We start from the raw sequence: 17,872 nt of genomic DNA on the forward strand, positions 1-17,872 counted from the left end.
CTCGGTTCGGCGCGGCCCCGAGCGCTCGCAGCTGCACAGCTCTGGCTGCTGTGACCCCCCTGGGGCTCCGCTTCTCCTGCAGGCCCTCAGCCAGGCTGGGATTCACAGGGACCCAGGGCCATCCAGGCTGGGAAAGACCTTCAGGATCACGTCCAACCACCTACCGAGTCCCTCACTAATCACATCCCCATGTCCCTCACTCCCCTGCGCTCACTGCTGCAGGGACTTCCCAGCTGGGGCTTGGGCACTGATGGCACAGGGTGACACTGGGGACATCTCTGCCATCGCCTCCTCCTCCTCCTCCCCAAAGCATTCGGATGTGTGAGAAACAAAGTGGTGTTTCTGCAGAAGAATGTGTTTTTGCAGTGATCATTTCCCACAGATATGTCTCTTCTGTGGCTTTTTGATGAGCCACCCTTCCGTGGCTCTGTGTTTGACGAAGTCCCTGCCTCTCCACAACCCCCCTGTGAGATTGCTCACCGCCCGTGTGCTGGGAGCAGCAGAGGCCAGGCAGCAGCCTGCAGAAGCAGAATTTGTGCATCTGGCAGAGCTGACTGCGGCAGCACGGGGAGCCTCCACTCCAGGACCAGGTCACGCCGGTGTTTCCCAAAAAGCCTGCGGGAGCTTTGCACACACCATGGATGTGCCCAGTGTGACGCTCATCCAACACGCACGCAGCCTGGCAGCTTCAGTGCATGTTCAGTGCAGCTTTTTCTACCACTGAAGACGCAGAAAATACTGTACTGAATGAGCCTGATTTCAGAGCTCTGTTGTTTTGAGGGAACAGCGAAGCTTTGCTGAAACCTCTGCCTTTTTTAATGTTTGGCACCAAACTGTTGCAGAACAACAGGCAAATCTTTTACCCACCACAGGCCTTGATCTTGTGTGACAGCGTGATGCCGATTCCTTCATGTATCAGCTTTACTCCTTCATGTTTCAGCTTTCCACCAGCTCATGATAAGCCCCGTGCAAGAGCTGGTCGTTCTGATCACACTGGGTGTTGTGCTATATCATCTAGTAAAATCACCCCCGCTACAAAGAGATACGAACTAATTAAACCAGACAGATCGAAGAGGGGAAATAAGGCCCTGAGAAGTGTGTGACTTCTCCAGGAGTTACCCAGAGGGCTACCAGCAGAGCTAGGAGTGCTCGGGCCACCCAAAGCCCACCAGGAGCAGTGCCGGGGAACCGTCCTGCCCAGGACCAGGTGTGTGCGAAGCAGGCGTTGGGAGCACACAGGGAGATCTGTGCTGCAGCTCCGGAGCCAAACTGCGAGGCATCTCAAAGCACTCCTCTGCTGTGAGCTAAAATAGACGGTGTTGCTGGGCTGGCTGGGGTATGGAGGGTGCCATGAAGCAAGCAGTGATGAGAGGCAGGCGCAGGAGGAATTGTTTTCTAGTTCCTCTGCATGCTGGCAAAGCTCTGCCAGCCGGGTAATTGGGAACAGAATTAAACAGGAGATGTCCAGGGCTGAGCCCCAGCTGCGGGCAGCAATGTGCCGGCAGGTGGCACAGGCTGGCTCTGCTGGACCTGGCCGCTCTCCTCTCTGCCCAGTGCTTCCCACAGACCCAGAGCCTGCTGCTTCCACGCACAGGTTGCTCCCTACAGCCAAGGGAAAGAGGAAAACCCTTTGGATGGAGCAATTCTTCCTGTTCCTTACGTCTACCAGCACCAGCCAGGCTAACATCAACAAATGTCACAGAAAGTTTGGTTTAAGCTCTTAATATATGTCAGCTGTAGCTTGTAAAAGCTGGATTGGCTTTTTAAGCAAAATAGCCCCAAGATAGGTTTTACTGTAATTGTATCTTCTACAGTTGGCCTTCAGTTTTCTTCCTAGGACTGCCAAACAGGTAAGGTATCAGAAAGAGCAGCCGAGCTGAGGCTGCTGGGCTGCCCATGGAGCAGGGGCAGGCGGGGAACCAGCGGGGGCTCCGGCCAGACCCACCCGGAGCTGGGCTCCAGCAGGGCTCCAGTGCCTGTCCCCGGCTCCTGCAGTTTGTCAGTGTGCCACCTGCAGCAGCTGGGCTGGAGCACAGGGTGTCGGGAAGGAATGGGCACAAGGAGAAATGCCAGGCTGGGTTTGCTCCGTGCTGCTGCCCTTGGATCACGGCAGTAGCAGATCACTGCTCAGCCCCTAATGCCGAGCTTCTTCTTGCTTTGCCTTTCTCCAGATAGAAAATCCGTGCATCCTTTTGGCAAGAGATACTTTCCTGCCACTGAAAAGGCCAGTCCTGCAATGCTAAGTGTCCTCTTTCTTTTTTCTGAAGTAGGAAGACTTTTATGTTCACGGCAGGGCGCGCACAGCCCTTCAAAGCTCTGCAGGAGCAGCTGGTCCTGCCGGGGGAGAGAAATGGGAGCAGGGACCCGAAATCAAGGCAGGGTGCTCCTGGTCCCACTCCAGACAGGGCGCAGCTTTCCTGATGTGGTCTGAAGCACCTCTCTGTTTCGTCTGAGAACAGTCATTGCCATTTGGTGATGGTAATCAGGTGCGTGTTCGTGGGGAAGTGAGTATTTGGAGCAAGCAACCCAGGATTGCTGTGACATGCAGTGACCTGGCCAGAGAGGAGGTGGCCAGCCCAAAGCACCTCCTTCTGGGGACTGTACAGAAATAGGAGAGGTAGGGCTTTGGTCTGCAGCTTCTGCTTGCTACCACTGCCCTTTTACATTCACACGTATCCGTCTATGATGGTTTTTCTTTGATGGCCTTTCACATCACGCTGAGATGTCCCTAAGTCACCAGGCCATTTCCCCAGCCCTTGCCCCTGTGTGGGGTCCCGGGGAAGAGAGCTCCTGCAGGCGTTTACCCCATTTCTTCCTCGCTGAGCAGCCCTCGGTGCTGTCCTCTCTTCCTCCCTGCCACGTGTGCCCTCTGCAGGGTGTGCTGCGGTCTGGTGCACCGCCGTGATTTTGGGGCCAGAGGAGGGGAACTGGGACACCCGGCGTGTGTCCTCTGTACCCCGGCAGCTCCCTCACTGCCCACATCTGCTGCGCTCATTCTGATGTCACAGCAGTGAGGTGACAGCCAGGGCAGAGAGCTGAGGGCATTTTTCTCCTGAAAAACACGTGCTTTAGTACCAACCCAGGGGGCACAGCTTGCCCTGAGCGCTACCTGGGCCAGGACTGCTGGCAGAGCAGCCAGTGCCCACCCCCGGGGGATGCCAGGGCTTTTACCCCAGTGCCACAGGCTGCCTCCAAGCTCCCAGATGTGGCTCCAGAGCCACGTCAGTGCCCGGGGACACCCCGAGGACGTCGCCGCCTCTCGCAGCAGCTCGTCGCAGAGGCCCGGGCGTGCTCCAGCCGGGCAGCGGGCAGCACCACTGTACAGATGTAAGAGGAGATCTTGTTTCTCTCAACCTGAAACCATTTCCTTTCCCCCGCTGCCCTCCCTCCCCTCCCTCCCTAATTTGTCCCCGAGGGTTTAATATCTATTTCTCCAAGTGCCATGGGCCAAATTTACTGCTCGCATAACTCCACCGACTTCAATGGAGAAGAGCGTTTAGGGTGCTCCAAGGAGGCGTAAGTAGGAGTGATGTGATGGAATTGAGTAAAGGAAAATATAGCCTGATTGTCAAGAAGAGTTTCCTACCAGTGAAATCTATAGACTGTGGAAGTTTCCCATGGGAACAGGCAGAAACCAAGTTGCTGAAGTCATTTTAAAACAGCACAAGAGAATAGGAAATCAGCCCAGCGACCGGCCAAAAGGAAAGGCGAGATGACATAATGCTACTTCTCCTCCTCTCGTTTCTGCGGCTGCATTGCTTTGTCCGTGCAATTATTTTCATGCAACTGGATTTCTCCTTGTTTCTGAGCGATGTGACAGCCCTTGCTGCTCCTGCAGATGTTTGGATTCCTGTGCTAAATTCTGTCCTGGCTTACAGAAACACCCACTGCAGCCCCCGCTGCTCCTCCTGTTTGTCCTGCTGAGCGCAGACCTCCTCTGGGCTCTCTCCAGGTTTCTTCCCTGCCTTACCTGGCTCTTGTGCTCCTGCATTTATGAGGCTGTACCAAATCAGTCAGCCTAATTTGGGAATAATGGCAGGGCTCTTTCAGGCTGACACAGGCTACGGATGCTACTGATGCGTATCTGCAACCTACTGGCAAGCAGAGGAGAGACCAGGGCTGGAAATCTTCCTATGTCCATGGGTCCTTCAGGCAGATTCCTGGCAGATCATCTGCTGGAAAATCATAAAGGCAATTAGCACATCAGGAACACTCCTTTCCCTGGTGACTATTGGGTCCGGCAGCTACCGCCTGCCTGTTTCGGGCTGGGTATAGGAAACCAGGTCCGCACACGCCGTGGGCATGCCCAGCTACGAACCGGTGGCTTTTGCAATCTCTTGCACATGGCACTTTCTGATGTATTTATTAATGACTTAACATTCGCTCATCGTCTCAACATTAGCAACTTAAAGCTTTGCTGCTCGCAGCCTCCTACCTCGCACAGATAATTACAGATTAGAACCGGCTAATTTTTATTTTTGTAAAGCTGTCAGAGATCTATGTTTGTTATTATTGTCTCCTAGGTTGCCAGTTGCATAAATACATATGTAAAAACCCCTTTGATCTCTAAGTATAATGACACAGATTTATCAAATGTTTGCCTTTTTCTGTCTCTTTGAAAAGGCTGATTTATGGAGTGCAGTCCCTACCTCCCTTCCTCTCTTGAAATATGAAGTGTTTGTGAGCAGCCAAGGTAATATTTAATATCCTGCCAAGAATCCTTTGCACTTCCTAACAAATGAACTACAACCTAACCAAATGGTTCACATCTGTTTAGCCTCTTCTCCTTTTTAACTAAACAAATTAGCATTAGAATACCTGGGAGGCACACAAAGTCCCTTTCTAGATGACAGAACACAGACAATTATTAGCAAGGGGAGTAACTGTACTGAAAGGAGCAGGCATGGACCCAGCAGATGTTTTCACATCTCCTGTAGTGTCCATGAATGACCCGCACCGCGGCTGACATGCCGCCGTGGCCTTTTGAAGGGGGTGAGGAGTCCATTCACTGCCCCCTCTGAATGCAATTAACGGCAGCAGCCCCTGCTAGTGAAATCACGCTGCATTTCATCGCAGCAAAGGTAAAATTTGGTGGTTTTTTTCCCCCGAATGGCTGAAAAAAAGAGCATCGCCCCGTTCCTGCCACCTTGCAGCCAGCTGTCCTGCTCGGAGGGAGAGCATTCCCCGTGCTTCAGACAGGGAATGGGCAGTTCTGGGGTTATTTCTGGTTTTGCTCATGGCTTCTCATCCCAGGTGCCTCAGACCAGCCAGCTTCATTGCCAGTCCCCGCTGGGAAAGAAGGAATCAGGAGAACGGCAAGGTGCAACTGCACATCTGCAAGGTAAGGTTGGGATTATCACGGGCTTCTCCTGCTGGCACACTGGCACAAATCCACACTCCTCCAGCCATGTGGGGCCTGTCAAGCACCCCTGTTCCTGCCGGAGTCTCCAACACCTTTTAATCAGGCATTTATGACTGGATTTTGGGGCTGCGGCAGGACAGGATGCAGTGGGATGAACTCTGCCGAGCGCTCACTTAATTGGACTCATCGCTGACGAAGGGAGCCAAGTGAAACACACGTTTTATTAGGGCTAACGCTCAGCTTTTGTTGTAAATGTTTTGAAAAAGAAAACACTTTAAAGCCTCGCAGAGATACTGCTATTAATATATCATCCAAATAACAAGTGATTAAAACCAACAACAGCTACTACGAAAATGTGGCTTTGTAGCGCCGGACCGCATGGGATGCAGCAGGGAAAATCATTATGAGCACGCCAGCAGGGTGCAATTATAAATAAACCCAGCTCTGTGCAGGCTACAAAAGCAGCAATAATCGGTCCAGTCTGTGGTTTAGTAAGGGCTAAAGCCATTAACCGACGGCGCTATTTATTACCAGAGACAGGGACACGACTGGATTGCGGGGTGCAACTTCAGGATAAGTCAACAGAGGGAGTTCAGTGCCACTGCGGCCAGGCGAGGCGCAGCCTGTGCATCCCAGCGAGCGGCTGATCATTGCCTGTCCATCTGCCTGTCTGTCCATCTGTCCATCTGTCCAGCGTGGCCTTCGTGCAGCCCCCGTTACAGCACGTGAAGGGCTGCTGGTGTTGGAGCAGCCTCTGTGGCTCGGGGCTGTGGGCTCGGCTGGAGTCCTTTTGGTGCTGTGCTAAGGACAGACCCAGCAAGGCTGAGCTCTGCCGGGCTTTGGCAGGGGTTTAGCAGCGGGGTGAGCCGGGCTTTCCCCAGCGGGTGCCTCCCCAGCTCGCCCAGCAGTCTGCAAGCGGCCTCATGGAGCAGCCCGTGCAGCGAGCACGGCCAGGCGGCTCCCGTGGCACAAATGGCCCTGCAGATGCTCGGTGGCTGCTGAGGACCAGACCTAGCGGGCAGCACGCAGCACAGAGCCCTTCCCATCCCCAGACAGAAGCATTTCCTGCAAGCACTTCTACCTGCAAGCACTTCTCTTCCCACCGCTCGATTTTAAAGCCAGGAGGGCTGATCACGATCAATCCCGATGTATCGCCAGCTCCTGCCACCGCTCGGCTCAGTTACAAACCAAGCGCACGCAGCAAGCTGCAGACGGGAGAAGACATCTCAGGTCCTCCCCCTGCCACAGGGTGACCGTGTGGCCACGGGCAGCTTGCCACCCCCAGCTTGCCTCAGTTTCCCCCTGTGCTGGCTGGGAGTCGCTGCTGACGGGTGGCGCGTCCACCAGCGAGCCCTTGGCTGCTCCGGTAGGCACCTCGGAGTGAAGCTGATAAACTCAGCCTGTTCCTTCCCCTGTCTGGATGCCGTCCAGCAGCTCCCCTGGAAGCAGGGCGGAAATGCCTTAATCACCTCGTTTGCATCTCCGTTTCAAGTTTAATTTGATACAGCGCCTTCTCTCCGCAGCCAAAAAAATCCCAACCATCTCCCAGCCTTTGTTAGCACCGCAAATCTTGATCTTTTTCACTGCTCGGAAAACAAAAGCCGAGTCCCCGTGCCAGCCACGTCTTGCTGAATGAGCTCCCACCGCCGTGTGCTGGGCTCCATCCTGGCAGCCAGGTTCCTCCCGGCAGAGGATGACCCATGGCAGAGCCCCCCCTGCCCGGCTCCTTTAGGGTCCATCCCCCCCCAGGCACCACGCTCTGGTCTCTATCTCTTCCCTGACCCAGGGGCTCCCATTTTCCCCATCCCCTTTTTGGAGGAGGACGATGGGCAGCTCAGTAGGGTCCCAGTTCAGGCAGGCTGGGAGAGGCTTTGTTTTCAGCCTCTCAGGGCAATTCCCTCAGGTCTGTGTTTGTGTTTAAAGAAAAGACCGTCTGGCTACAGCTGCAGTTTGTACTGGTACAAACAGTGTATTTTGTAGTACATAATTCATGAAAAATAGATATCCAAGGAGAGCCAGTTACAGCAGAAGGTGGTGAAGAGGTGAGCGGTGACCAGGACGGACCTTGCCACGCACCTTGGGCAGCACTGCGTGAAGGGCAGCAAAACCAAGGGGACAAAACGATTCCCCGGGCTGCCCTGGTGCTCTCCGGGGCTGCACGCTCCTGAGACCCACCGAGACACCCCCTGGGTGTTGCACTGCCTCACTTAATCACAGGATCATGGAAAGGTTTGGGCTGGAAGGGATTGCCAGGGATGGGGCACCCCCAGCTCCTCGGGCAGCCTGTGCCAGGGTCTCACCGCCCTCTGAGCACAGAATTTCCTTTGAACATCCGATCTAAATCTCCCCTTTTTTTACTTTTAAACCACCCCCCCATGTCCTATTTCTACCTGCCTGCTGCTCTCCAGCTTTTCTATAAGCTCAAGTACTGAAAAGCTGCTACAAGGTCTCCCCGGTGCCTTCTCTTCTCCCTCTCTGGGCACCCCTTTTTAGCCCCTGGGCTTCATAAAGCAGAGGGACCGTGGCAGCAGCTCCCCACCAGCTCCCCGGCCGGCTCTGTGCCTGACACACTCTGAGCACCAGCTGCATCCCTTTGGAGCCATCAGCAGCAGTGCTCAAACAAGCGTTTGCAAACAAAAACCTCGCAGAGGCTCTGGGAACACGCAGGATCGTCACAGAGAGGTCGGACGCACCGACCTGAGCCCGCAGAGCCCGCTGCCAAGGCATCAGTTCTTGTTCCAAGGCCTGGAGGTGCCCGAGCTGGGTAGGAGCAGAAGGAAAAACATCTCTGCATTGTGGGAAACCAGCTCCTTTTGCCAGCCCCGTCCTGTGAAACAGTCAGATTGTGCCTTTTGAAACACTGGAAACTCAAAACCAGCCCAAGGCACTGACCTTGGCTGGAAAATCTGCAGCACAGTTAATGCTGGCGGCAGAACACCAGAGGTGGTGGAAAGCGAACAAGGCAAAGCCAAGGGGAGATGCCCCAGCCAGCCCCGGTACACACACACACGTCTGAGGGCAACCTACGTGGTCTGGGGCATTGCACACACCGAGCTCCCACCACCTCCTGCTGTTCAGGCCGGGGCAAGCCCGACCAAAGCGAGCCCCAGCAGGGCACAGCGATCGTCTCGCTTCCAAAAAATCCTTCCCATCGGGCTGACAAGGTTTGGAGGGCAGCTCCCGAGCTTGCTGAACTGTCACAGCCCTAAAAGCCGTTCTCTTTGGCACGACGGGGATGCAGCTGTGGGGCAGCAGCCCTGCCCTGCAGACGGACGCTCCCCACAGGCAGTGACCAGAAGGGGAAGCAGCCCCGCGAGGCTGAGCCACGGCCACGCGGGCAGCACGGGTGACATGCTGAGCCCTGAGCCCCCGCCGGGGCCGGCTCTTCCCATGGTTAAGAAATACCAGGACCAGAAACGCCTGCCACGGGGCTGCTAGTGTTACCACCACCAACCGGGCTGCCTGGTAGGAAAACAGCGCTGCTATTTCTGTTCTAAAAGCAAAGCCTCCCGTAGACAGCATTTCTAAGGGGGGATATCTAACCACCTCTGGAGAGCAACCTGGATAACATGCTTTCTATCTGTAACCATAATGATTTCTAATAGTATCCCTCTGTTTCCATCCCATCCTCACGGGACCGCCGGAGCTGAAAAGACCGTGTGTGTTTTGTGTAAGCCCTGAAACGCCACGGCCGGGCTGAGTGAGAAACGCTGCTGGAGCCAGGGGAGTGTGAATGTGCTGCTCTGCTGGGGCAGATTATATCAGAGACTGATACAGGAAGCGAGAGAAAAACATGTGGGGAGAGCAGAAGGGAGGGAGCTGTGTGCACAGGGGTTGGGTTTCCTCCCTCGCGCTGGAACAAAGCGGGGACCCCCACCGACCGCTCGCTTTCGGGGCCGCCTGTCACACCGAGGTGCCGCAGGCGCTGCCTGGATTCCTGCAGCAGCCCTGGCTCCTGGCGAGCGCTGGAGCTCGGGGCAGTCTGAGATCATGGAGCTGGGTTTCCCAAGTCCTCCTGCCTGGCGAGCATTGTACCGAGGTTAAGCGATCTGCTGAAGGTCAGAGCAAGGAGCAGGAGCGCAGGGGGACGCACGAGGCAGCTCTCTGCAGTGCCGCTCAGATGCCAGTACTCTCCTCCAAGGCCCGTGAAGAACAATGGGCAAGGGGCTGACAAAACTTGGGCTATCGAGCTGTTCCCTTGTCCAGCCAGGCTAAATATTATCATCCCTACTCTACAGATGGACTGCATTTCCTCGGCAGAAATCTGGAAAGAATGAAGATCCCCGGAGCCTTAGGGCTACTGTTTTATCCACAAAACCAGACTTGGAGGCACACAAAAGGTTTAAAGTTCACATGGACTAAAACAAGCTTCGTCTTCTCCACTCACTGGCCCAGATTCCTCCGTCAGCCTCAGCACAGGCTTCAGGAGGTGCAATGCTGCCAGCGAAGGATTTCCTTTGCAGAACGCCGTAACAGCAAGCCCCAGAAGGGACCATCTCGGCACCAGCAGAGCCCGGGGCTGGAGGGAAATGGCACAGGGCTGCTGCTTTCTGCCTTCCACACAAAGCAGTCTGCCCCAGGAGGGCCAAACCACACGGAGACCCCGAGTAACCAGGATAACGGGATGCCAAAGAACCCATACTCAAGCCCCCTACACAGGATAACAAAACAGCATTGCAGTTCTGTTAGAAACCATCGCTTTGGACCTGTGGAGCTGTGCAAAGCAACCCAGTGCTTGCAGGGTCCAGGACAGAGATGCAGGAAGCCCAGCTTTAGCCCCCGGCATTTACAATCACAGCAAGTCACCAGCATGCCCCTCACCTGCTCTTTCCTTGCAGCATTTAGGCACTAACATCAGCAGTGCTGGAGCAGGGAGAGCTGTGTTAATCCTGGATGCAGGGTCACAGCGATCACAAACACCTTGGGATGTGGGCAGGCAGTTTCAGAACCTGTCTCATTCCCACAGCAGCACCCTGAATGCTGAAATGGACACCTCACACACCTACCACGCTGTCTGTACGTACCCGAGGTTTCCATTTAGCAGTTTTCATTTTCACAGTACGAACAACAGCAAAAATTCCTGTAGGTGGTTAAATGTCTTCATCCATACCTGATATGTGGCCATTTTACAGCATGGCACAGAACACCTCCTGGCTGAAAAAAGACAGTTTTTTTCTCCTACCAATAAGTAAGTAAATAAATGGTATTTCTTACCTGTAAATTCCGGATCCACGCATCCCAGAAAGATGCTCTCCCTTCAGGCCAGACCGACCAGGCGCGGAGATGGTGGTGCAATTTCGTGACCTGCATTTTGCAGACACTCAGCAATGATTACAAAGCTCCCGTCTAGCCTGAAAACCCGTGAATGTTACACATTCTGGCCCAAGAAATGAAGATGTCCACTCTTCAAAACTGAACCACAGGCATGTCCTCAGGTCCTTTAATCAAAATTGACTGTCAGGACAGCACCCCGTACTTGCAGGCCATCCTAAGGCCAGGCTCAATCATGACTTAGGAGAAAACCACAACCCTCCTGTTTCAGCACTGCTTTCTGCCTCTGGGAGCCAATCCTGAGGTTTTTGTGAGCCATCTGCTATTTTCAGGTTCCTCTCCCAGCTAAAGGTTCACCAAATTCTTTGGTTTTGCTCAAACTCTTTCCATTCACATGCAATCTATTGCAGTGTGCTTTTTGCACAATAACCCAGTATTTTGCAAGCCATCCTCACTCTTGCAAAGATCAAGAAGAATACTGGTGCTGGGAGAAATGCCACAAAACTATCATCAAGTAACTTTGCAATTAACCGAACAGTACCAGAGTTTCAATTACACATCAGTTGTTTAAAAACAGCTTCCGAGCACTCCTCTCTTTTTGTACAGTATGCACTTTATTGCCGAGAAGACTGAATGCACTTTTAAAACAAATTAAGAAGTTGTACAGTTGTACAGTTTCCAGATACTTGCACGAAGCGTTCCCCCCGGTAACTTGAGAATGATGGAGATGCCCAGAAACTGGGAACTCAATCCTGTCATCTGCAATCACTTGAGAGAGCCGGGAAATCTTGCAACCGATTATTTAAGAGCCATGTAAAACAGGTGGCTCTGCTCCTGCGGAGCACCTCCGCCAGCAGCACAGAGGTTACCGGTGTCACTCCTGATTTACACCGGCGTAACTGAGACCAGAAGTTGGGCTTGGAGCATTAAAGCCGCCAGGGAAGATTTTATGGCAGCTTGATACACACAGGGTGGCAGATTTGTGACGTCTCTTGAAGGGCTTTCTTCGGGATCGGGTTAGGGAACTGTCTCCTGTTTCAGATATTGCTGCATCTCTGGGTCGATGTACAACTGTGCTGCCCAGTTCTCCCCACATGGGAAAGAAATCTTGGCATGGAAACGCATCAAGTCATAACAGGCATTAACTACCACAATAAACTGGAGCATGGCCTTTGTCTACACGGGATGCCGGCGTGTTTGGAAGCATCCCAGCTGCTCGCAGCCAGCCCCAGGTATGCTGAGGGTGAGCCACAGCCCCGGACTGGCATCACAGCCACGTTGCACCGTGCCTAGGGACACATTCCATCGCATCATTTAACAAAGACAATGCATCTTCCTAACAGGACTATCCCCAACCGTTCTTTTGAGAGACACTGGCTGCATCAGCAATTTGAACGGTACAATATTAGAAAAAAATCCTAAACATTTTTTTTTCCTATAAAATGTGTTTCCTTACTGATGACAAACCCCAAGCGAGACCTTCTCTCTGAGCCACAGTCGTAGGCCACCAGATACCGTTCAAATTCTTGATGCAAGTCCAGAGCTCTTTCAAGGACACTGGGACCGAACGGGCTGGCACAGGACACATCAGCACAGAAACGTCTTACAGCTACCAGACTGAGATCTGCTCCCCTCCTCCTACACCTTTTCAAAGCTTGCAATGGCAGTTTTTACCAGCCAAAGATCTGGCACACAGGGCTCAAACCTTAATGATGTAAAACCACATGGGAGCTGGAAATTCACTGTGATGGATGTAGTAGGAAAATGGCTAAGAGTGTGTTCAAGTATATGCTACGGAATAGCTGCTCATCTGGAGGTTGTTTAAATGCTGATGTGTAGTGTGCTGAAAGACAGTTTTCTTAACTCGTTTAGCATTGTGAAAGCATTGTGAAAGCTAGGTGAAAGCTACAAATATCCTAGGGTGCATGGAAAATCTTGGGAGAAGTAACTGATAGGAAAAAGGCTCAGAAACGGAAGGTTTCTGTGTAATAACAGAGCAGGGACGGCATAGACCGAGACAATACAAGCTCACCCAGCCCATCATGAGCCTTAAAGCTTAATTTGGAAAGGATGCTTGGGGCAGGGGTGATAAATCATTCATTTGTCGCTTCCTGACTTCTTCGCCAAGGCTGCCAGTGCTGGCGGTCAGTGAGTGTGCGCTTGTGACTTGCTAAGCGAAGACCCATCCACGAGGTGAGAGATCAAGACTCACAAAGGCCGTGGAAGGGCATCCGGAAGTGTGTGCTTCTGACACAGGCAAAATTTTAATCTGTGGTGAGTGAATGAATGGGCCTGTGGCCCGTGAATGCTCAAAGCTCTCCTGTCTATTCCCTTTGAGAAGAAAATAGAAAATCATCGCATGAAGTGGTCACCAGGCACAAATGATTCTTCTTCAAACAAATCCCACAGGTTTCCCCCTTGTAACTACTAAAATACACTACCTGATGTGTCATGAGGATGACAAATCATTGACATTTAAGGCAATCTCATTTCCATAGCCCTCCCGTGACTTCCACCGTGCAGATCGCCTTTTTCTTCCTTCTCCAGCAAAGACTTCTTGCAGGAGAACATGACGAGCAGCAGCATTGGCAAATGCCACAGACTGCAGAAGAAGAGCTTCCTGGAGCTGCTGCGGTCTGCATCCCTGTAGAACCGAAAGCCGAGGTAGGAGATGTAGAGGTTAATGGGGAGTGAAATGATGGGGAAAGTCCACGTGGTGATGTCGAGGACGGGAGCCACCGTGGAGAGTCCGATTAAGGCCACGCAGTGCCGCAGAGCCACCCGCCTGCACAGCCCCGGGTGGGTCACGGACATCATACAGTAACCTCCTCGGGAGTAATCTTCCCGCAGCCCCCAGCTCAGGGCGTTGAAATGAGGGAACTGCCAGGAGTAGAGGATTCCTCCCAGCAGTAACGCACCTGCAGTGGGACAGAGAGAAGGAAAACGGGCGTTAGAGGGCCCAGCTGGGCCACCACAAGTGCTGCAGGAAGACCTCGGCAGATACAGGGCTTGTTTTTGCAAAAAGTCAGTGCTACAAACCTGCTCCATGCTCCCTGCAGAACGAGGCATGCTCTGCTTTCAACAGCACTTACACAGAGTCAAGCTTGGTGGTTCTTCTGCTTTTGCCACTCTTAATTTGCAGATCAGTTCAACAAGCTGCTTCTTCCCAATGCACCACTGCTGCATCTCTCCCACTTTTGTCCCCTAGTTGGTGCATCCAGAGGAAGCCCAGGGGCCGAGCGCTGCCTCACGGCTGTGCTGCTGCCCAGAAACGGGGGCCCCGCTCGGTGGGAGCAGAGGAGGAGAAGCTCATCTCCTCCAGAGAGCTGGGCCAGCACCCCCAGAGCCTGTTTGTCTGCTGCACGACAGGAGGAGAGTGCACACAGCAGGGCCGTGCTTCGACCATGGACCCCAGGGGCAGCAGAACTGGCACAAGTGGCTAACGAGGTGACAGCAGGTGGAGGACCGGGCTCCAGAGCAGCTCCAGTAACGTGCAAATAACCTCAGCGAGTAACAGCTCACACCGACCAGCCACTTATACGTTGCAAAAGCAGCTATGAGCACACAGCATTTTCAGCACTGTTCCAGCTATCCCCAGGACACGATACAGGTCTTATCAAGGCAGAAGGAGCTTATGCTGATTTCAGTGAGCTTCAAGGAGGCCCTCAGACTAAACTCTGATCACTTCTGACTGAAGACACCAAAATCCCCCAAGGCTGTTGCACATTATGAGCATTCCTGGATTTTCCTCCCATTTCCCCAGCTCCCAAGCACTCCGCTCCAGCATTAACACTTTCTTTGCATCTTCCTGCTTCCACAAGTTCATCCTCTATGGAAACTACTTCTCACTTGGAGCTGCAAATCTATCATTTGCTTAATGAGTCGACAGAAGTGGCACTGCTCTGAGGTTTGTCCTCTCTCTGACTGTTTTGGCTGCATGTTCCTTGGGGCTGGGCACATCCAGCTCCTGTCTTACGCAGCATGCCATGCAGTGGTGTTGCCGTGCAAATAATGATTAGAGTAATTTGATTTGGAAGTTTTGTTTTTGTTTTGTTTGTTTTTTTTTGCCCTACTTTATCAACAAGTGAAGGAACGGAATCCTAGAATCAGTAAGGTCGGAAAAGACCTTCAAGATCACCCGGTCCAACCATCACCCGACTACCAACATCACCGTTAGACCTCATGCAGGTTTCCAGTTGCCTACAAGACACAGCAGTGGTGTAGAAGACCTGGCTCGTCCCTTTTTAAACTAAGTAAGCAACACCTCCGCTAGGTTAGTGCAAGCCTCTAAAAGTTGATTACCTTAAGCACGGAGATAGAGATGTAGTGAGCATGCAGCTTGCAGAACAACGCTGCCTGATACGAATTCAGGTGATTTCCTGGCCTATGGTCAAAAACATTTGCAGATCCTGCCATCTGACCCTCCCAAAACCTTAATCCCAGGGGACAAATGCTTAGTGCCTCCTCTAAATCAGAACTTCATAAGATGGTTCAAATGGTGCACCCCAAAGTCACCATTAATTTCATGGCCAGTGCCAGCAACAGCGATGTTGACCCTAACAAGACAGGATTTGGTTCAGTTCTGCTGAAACCGAACAGAGTAGGCTTCACTCAAATAAATTGAAATAAAACTTCCTCAAGGAGCTCCTCAGTTTCACCCTACTCCAGGAGAAATCACGGGGAAAACATTCCTGCAATATATCATTCTTTAGCTTTTTCCTGCTCTTGTAAAACATATCACCAGAGGCAAGATCCTGAACGTGATAAAACTGGGATGGGAATACCCGTCAAGTCTCGCATCCGAGGTGCTTCGGGGACATCAGGCTGTCGGTTTGTGCAGTGCTGGGAACGGCAAGCTGCAGTTCCCCAGCGGCAGAGGAAACGTGCGGGGCTGGAGCCAGGGCCAGGATTCGCACAGAGGCTGCCCCCGCTTCCCACGGACCCGGCACGGGCTGCGAGGCCGCCTTCCCTGCTCGGTTCTTCAAACGCCGTCTGCAGCCAAGCTCCAAACACGCCCTAAACCTCAAGCACACAGAACGCTTTTACGGTTCTCAAACTGTAACACCATTAAAAAAATAGTCATCTGGAGAAACTCTGAAACACAAACAGGGCAACCCGACTACTTGGGGCTGGGCTCCCATTTACAAAGCTCTGGTTTTTACATGCAAGCCTTTGGAATTTAATTGCTTTGATTACATTACAACCATTGAGATAATTGATATTTTACAGAGAAGCTGAACAGTAAAACAATTTAATAGCCCATTATGAAGATTTTAACTGGCCCGGTCTTTTTGTTAGTTTCCCATGTGCCCTGGACATCCTGCAATTTCCTTTGGAGATTGCCAGGCTGTCGGAGATTTCCAAGTGTCACACAAGACCGACGACTTGCAAGGCACAGCACACGGTGAAGGACGATTCAGCAACAAATAAGCCCCAAGCAGGAGTCCTGTCAAGCCCAGAGCAGACACAGTAATACTCAGTAATTACTAGATGCATGTTAACTGTGTCATAATTAGGTCAGTTGCGTTTTTAAGCAATACTGTAGTGAGACTGACTGGAGAATTACCTGGTTCAAAACCCTGCAGTCTGCTGTTTCTTCCGAGTAGTTCCCAACAATTTGGGAACTCGGTTTAATCAAAGCAAATCTCCTTTTTCTCCACAGAGCTTATAATTAAGTGAAGACCAGGCGAGGTTGTTCACAGCAGATACATGTGGAGCTCTGGATTTTTATCCAGACTTTCCATCCCCAAGCTCCCCTGGCTCCTCCGTGGCACATGAAAGTCCTGAGCACACACCAGCCAGCACGAAACACCCCTAAGATCTCCAGCTCTCCCTAAGTGGTTATGCATGGCAAGACCTCAGGGATATCCCACACTCTTTTGCCTCTTTGGCTGAATTTTGAATAACTGCAAGTTGAGCCCGTTTATCACCACCTCCAAACTCTTTGCCTCCCCAGTGTGAGAGCTGCAAGCAGCCCCGTATAAACCCCATAACTTGGCAGAGGAGTCCTGTTTGATCTCCGAAACCAAATGGAGTCTGTTTAGGGAGACAGGACCCAGTATTCTTTCACTGTTAGGTGCAAAATAGCCATAAAGTGTTTTCACTTCAGTTCCCATTGTTTAATTGGCTTGTATTAGCTTAAATCATCTGGAAAGCCAGCCTTGCAAAGGACCAGGTATGTCCCTATAGCATGCGCAGAGTTAAAGAACAGATTTTACCACTCATCATGAATTTTAAGGTTAAGCTATTATTTTTTTTTCTTAAATTCTTTTAAAAGTACTTAAATAGTAATAATAGATCTTCTTTTTAATAAACAAGAACAAGCTGAGATTTTTATTTTATTTTAATATCTAAGATAAAGCCAAAATGTCAACGGGAGCTGAAGAAGGTGGAAAATGGTTATTTCTTTCTGTAAATATATTTTTATCTAGTAAAATACTGAAGCTCTATAAATTGCACCTTTCCTAAAACAAACAAGAGACTAAATTCCACAGACATTGGGAAACTGCTTGGCAAGACATTTTAAGGTTCAACAAATTTGAGTAAGAGTTGGAAATAACAGTGAGGTGACTTCCAAGAGCAACTAGTGATGCCGGGCTTTCAAGCTGCAGTAGCTGACAGTCTAATTCTCAAAATACAAGAACAAGAAGCATCCACCTCTGAAGTTATGCTGTTCATGGTGTCAAGAAGGCCTTGCAGTACCTCAAAATGTTGATTAAAATTCTGTGCTTTATTCCTTTTAAAGTGGTTTATGGTGACACCTCATCTGCAGGACGTCCCAAAACCCAAGCTAGGGAGCACCTGAGCCTGCTCCATCCCTGACTCTCTGCTAAGGGAAATAAATGGGAGATGGCTCCTGGGGTGTGAGCCCTGGCCAAGAGATGGTTCTTGGGGTGTGAGCCCTGGCCACCGGCTGACACAGGGACAGAAGGGCAAGCACACAGCAACAGCTTCTTGTCCTGCCTGCCCTGGCATTGCCAGGGATGTTCCGGTCCCTAGTGCAGTCCCCCAAATCCCTAGCAGAGTCTCCCAAGCTCCTCATGTCCTGTGAAGGACCCAGAGTCTGTTCCAACCCAAATATCTCTTGCTGAAGAAACGGTGGGCACATTCCCTGCTGAGCAACAGTGCCAAGAGAAATCTTGCTGGAAGCATTGATCTGAACAGTTTCCTTCATATAAACTAACCCGAGAACTGCAAACCTCTCAACCCCTGCAGGGCAGAAGTAACCTCTGGCTCCTG

The 17,872-nt window shown here is 51.8% G+C and overlaps 1 protein-coding gene and 1 long non-coding RNA gene across 4 annotated transcripts in view; one reads left to right on the plus strand and one right to left on the minus strand.

The window, feature by feature from the left end:
* The first annotated feature begins 403 nt into the window (after positions 1-403).
* Positions 404-6,157, plus strand: LOC311421084. Its single transcript, XR_014684690.1, has 3 exons — positions 404-1,850; positions 5,254-5,341; positions 5,897-6,157. It is a non-coding gene; the product is annotated as an uncharacterized lncRNA (long non-coding RNA).
* A 5,069-nt stretch (positions 6,158-11,226) lies between these two features.
* Positions 11,227-17,872, minus strand: part of COX10 (cytochrome c oxidase assembly factor heme A:farnesyltransferase COX10) — a 149,431-nt gene continuing 142,785 nt past the window's right edge. For all 3 annotated transcript variants that reach the window (XM_084492617.1, XM_084492616.1, XM_084492615.1), the window contains one exon: positions 11,227-13,551. In XM_084492617.1, coding sequence (XP_084348743.1) covers positions 13,109-13,551 — 443 coding nt within the window. In that variant the 3' untranslated portion in view covers positions 11,227-13,108. The remainder of the gene's footprint in view (positions 13,552-17,872) is intronic.

Source organism: Aythya ferina (assembly GCF_964211825.1).
Source record: "Aythya ferina genome assembly, chromosome: 18".
Classification (NCBI taxonomy): domain Eukaryota; kingdom Metazoa; phylum Chordata; class Aves; order Anseriformes; family Anatidae; genus Aythya; species Aythya ferina.